At 21.1% G+C, this 3,732-nt stretch overlaps 1 protein-coding gene across 1 annotated transcript; it reads left to right on the top strand.

Annotated features, from left to right (window-relative positions):
* Window positions 1-76: 76 nt before the first annotated feature.
* On the top strand, window positions 77-3,557 carry PRSY57_0809200 (JmjC domain containing protein; the record flags this gene model as incomplete). The annotated part of the gene is made up of 2 exons (XM_020114713.1): window positions 77-3,359; window positions 3,479-3,557. Coding segments are annotated over 2 exons (3,362 nt in total), but the record flags the coding sequence as incomplete, so codon positions are not given.
* Window positions 3,558-3,732: the final 175 nt, after the last annotated feature.

Raw genomic sequence — 3,732 nt, 5'->3', positions numbered from 1 at the left:
TTTTTTTTTTTTTTTTTTTTTTTTTTTTTTTTTTTTTTTTATCCTATTTTTTATATCATCAATGTTTTACGTTAAAATGGATAAGCAAATTACTGGTATAAAAAAGAGGAAAAGAAATCGAGAGTTTGTGTTATCATGTAATGATGATGATGATGATGTTAATTATATAGATACAGGGAAAAAGACCAATGGCTGTATAAATAAAGTCGATAAGAAATTATTGAATCAAAAGGATTTATATCAAATAAAGAAAGTATATGATACAAGAAATAAGTCTTTTTTAAAAAATAATGAAATAAATTATAGAAATATTGAAGAAGACAATTATACATATATAGAAAATATATTTGATGAAGAAGAATTTGAAGAATGGAAAAATGGTAAAAAAAAAAATGACGACAGTGAACAGGCAAATGATGTATTTTATGATCCCATAAGAGGCAATATAAATGATATGACAAATGATATGACAAATGATATGACAAATGATATGACAAATGATATGATAAATGATATGACAAATGATATGACAAATGATATAACAAATGATATAACAAATGATATAACAAATGATATAACAAATGATATAACGAACGAAGATGAATTAATTGATATTTCGAATAATAAATATAAGAAATCAATATATAAAAGGGGTATAGACGGTACTAATATGAATAGTAAAAAAAGCGTGTCTATGTTTTCTGAATATAAAGGGAAATGTGTAGTACATAATGAATTAAATAATATACAAAATGAGCAGAATAATGTAAATAATTTTGAAAGGGTCCTTGGAAACCTACCGCTAAGACAACTTATGAGTAACATTTCTAATGGTAATAATAATGATAATAATAATAATATTATTAATAATAAAAATAACAACAATAATATTAATAACAATAATAATATTAATAACAATAATATTAATAATAATTGTTCTTATAATTCTGATGATGAAAATATATATAAACGAATTAAAAAAATACCAGAAATCAATACAACTATGGAAGAAATGACAAATCCCATGCTGTTTTTTGAAAAGTATAATTATATGGGATTAAAATATGGAGCCTTAAAAGTAATACCTCCTAATTTTTTTTCGCCACAATTTAATTCATATTATCTTAATATTAAATTTAACATAAGAAGACAAATGATTAATGAATTGAAAAATGGGAAGGAATTTGATCATCCAGATGAATATTGGACCTTATATGAAATGTATAAATATAATGAAATGCTGCAAAATAAATACTTATCATCAGATAATAAATTTGATTTAGACAATATTGAAAAGACATATTGGGATATTATTAACAATAAAAAGAATGAAGATGTCATATCTGTTTATGGTGCTGATTTACCTGTAAAAAGAAATCAACCTACCTGTATATTTCCGAACAAATATAAATCAAATATATCCATGACTAAAAATACATCGAATGGTATAATAAAAAGTGGGGGAAATAAAATAATCAAGAAAAATACAGCAAATAAAATTAATGAAAATAACAAAAATGAAGAACCTATTAATAATAATAAGAAGAAAAATAAGAAAAATAAAAAACATAATAATATATATAACAATTCTGTTCAAAACAATATTGATGAAATTGTTATTGATTCGGATGAAGATGAGCATGTAAAATCTGTTAAAAAAATTGCATGCTGTCCGAAGAAAATAAAAGAAAATCAAAAAAAAACTAGCTATACTATAAGCAAGGAAAAAGTACTTCAGAAAGATACAAATGAAATTATTGAGGTTATAAATATATTAGATACTGATAATGAAGAGGATCATGGTGCTTATAAAATAGAAAGTCATGTAATAAAATCTAATGGGAATAATATAAAGCAAACTAAAAATAATACAAATTATTATAATATAAAAGAATGCGATAATAATAATAGTAATAATATGCATAATGATAAAAGGTGTGACAATAATATAAATAACATTGTTGCTTGCAAAAAGAATGATAATGTTAGAAAGGATTATAACTTTTTAGAACGAAAAAATAATTATTTTTGTGAAATTAATGATATTATTAGTAATATTAGTGAAAACATGAATATAAAGTCATTACCATTTATACGAGGTTCTATGTTAAGAAATATAGATATTTTAATTGAAGGTGTAAATATTCCTTGGTTATATATTGGAACATTATTTTCTACTTTTTGTTGGCATACCGAAGATAACTATTTTGCTTCTATTAATTATCAGCATTGGGGTCAACCCAAAATATGGTATGTTATACCTCCTCATTATAGTGACAAGGTAGAAGATGTAATATATGAATATTTAAGAGAAAATAGTAAAATAAATATAAATAATAATAATAATAATAAGGGTGGAACGTCATATATGGGTGCAGGTAGACGAAGAAGGGGAAAGTATTTTAGAAAAAGGAAATTTTCTATGCCCTTACACAATAGAAATAATAGGAAATCATCAAGTGCTATAAGAAATGAAATGAACGTAAAAAATAATAGTACAAATATTGACATTGATATTAATAGTAATAGTAATAATAATAATAATAATAATAATAATAATAATAATAATAACTATAATTATTATAATAATAGGAATAATTCTTTAAATTTATGTAATAGAAATAATAATGAAAAAGATTATATTTATTTTGAAGCAGATAAAAATAATAAATATAACTTTTTAAATGTAAACATTAATGATGTAGATTTAATATATACTGATCCATATTTAAAATATAAAATTGTAGATAAAGATGAAATAGATTCCAAGAAAGAAAATAATAAGAATAAAATATATAAATTAACAATTCAAATACCTGTAGAGGTATTTTTAAAAAATAATATTCCAGTATATAAAAATATTCAAAGAAAAAATGAATTTATATTTTTATGGCCAAAGACATTTCATGGTGGTTTTAATTCTGGTTATAATTGTAATGAAGCATGTAATATTGCTCCAACCTTTTGGTTATTTTTTGGACTTCAATCTTATTATAATTATAAATATTATAGAAATACTTGTATATCTATTCATTTTATATTATTCTCAAATTTATTACATTTCCATGAATATACTTTCAGTCAATTAAAACATATTATATATTCATTAAGGTATATTTTATTAGATGAACATCGATTTTTTTGTGAAAATCAATCCATGTATATTGATTTAAATCTTCAGCATGATGTACTTTTAAATAAAAAAATTGTTAATTATTCTAATTTTGTCTCATTAGATCTAGTTAAAATATATTACAATTTCGAAAAACATAAAAATAGCCATTTCTTTCAAAGTGTTAAGAGTAAATTACAATTTTTTTACAAAGATTGTGACGCATGCAACTCTCCCACCTTCAACAGTAAATAAAAACAGAATAAACAAATTAATATATATATATATATTTATATATATTTATATATTTTTTTTTTAATTTAACATTTTGTAATATATTAATTTTATATATTTATTTATTTTTAGGTGCCGTTATATGTCCACATTCGAACGATATTGTTTGTATACATTGTTATGATGAACATGCTTGTAGCTGTAAATATAGGTATGTGCAAACTGTTGTGAAAATAAATTTATTCAATATTTTCTATTTTGAGATAATATATGATTCATTTATATATCATCATAGTTATGTATAATATATATGTATATTTATATTTATATATTTTTTTTTTTTTTTTTTTTTTTTTTTTTTTTTTTTTTTTTTTTTTTTTTTTTTT

Source organism: Plasmodium reichenowi, chromosome 8 (genome assembly GCF_001601855.1).
Source record: "Plasmodium reichenowi strain SY57 chromosome 8, whole genome shotgun sequence".
Taxonomy (NCBI): domain Eukaryota; phylum Apicomplexa; class Aconoidasida; order Haemosporida; family Plasmodiidae; genus Plasmodium; species Plasmodium reichenowi.
The sequence above is the reverse complement of the archived record's forward strand: the minus strand, read 5'-3'. Positions and strand labels throughout refer to the sequence as shown.